This window comes from Asparagus officinalis, chromosome 2 (genome assembly GCF_001876935.1).
Source record: "Asparagus officinalis chromosome 2, Aspof.V1, whole genome shotgun sequence".
NCBI classification, from domain to species: domain Eukaryota; kingdom Viridiplantae; phylum Streptophyta; class Magnoliopsida; order Asparagales; family Asparagaceae; genus Asparagus; species Asparagus officinalis.
In genome coordinates, this window is record NC_033795.1 from 34,314,719 (window position 1) to 34,315,095 (window position 377).

The 377-nt window shown below is 58.4% G+C and overlaps 1 protein-coding gene across 1 annotated transcript in view; it reads right to left on the minus strand.

Annotated features, from left to right (window-relative positions):
• LOC109831039 (protein JINGUBANG-like) overlaps positions 1-377 on the minus strand; it is a gene marked incomplete at its 5' end in the record, with an annotated part of 1,565 nt that overhangs the window by 959 nt on the left and 229 nt on the right. Inside the window, one exon of the mRNA XM_020398380.1 lies at positions 4-377. This exon is cut by the window's right edge and continues 229 nt beyond it. Coding sequence (XP_020253969.1) covers positions 4-377 — 374 coding nt within the window. The remainder of the gene's footprint in view (positions 1-3) is intronic.

Sequence of the window (377 nt, forward strand, 5' to 3'; positions counted from 1 at the left end):
GGCCAGACCTCTCTCCCATAGGTTGACTACTCCGTCAGAAGAGCCGGAGTATATGACTCCGGTGGAGCGGTTGATCGCCAGTGTGGTGACCGCTGACTCCTGTTTTAACAATGATTGGACCGCCATGTGTCTAGTCGTGCCCTTGGGCCCCATCTCCCTCTTCCACACCTTGACCGTCCCGTCGGCGGAACCCGTGAACACCAGAGAGTCGGACCCGTTGACCACAGCGTTGACGGCGTCGTCGTGGGCGTTGACCGATTCTAAACACTTTGAATCCGCAACTCGCCAGACCTTCATCGTCCGGTCCCACGATCCGGAATAGAGCAGAGACCGGTCTTCGCTCAGGCTGAGGGTGGATATGGCGTCAGAGTGTCGGA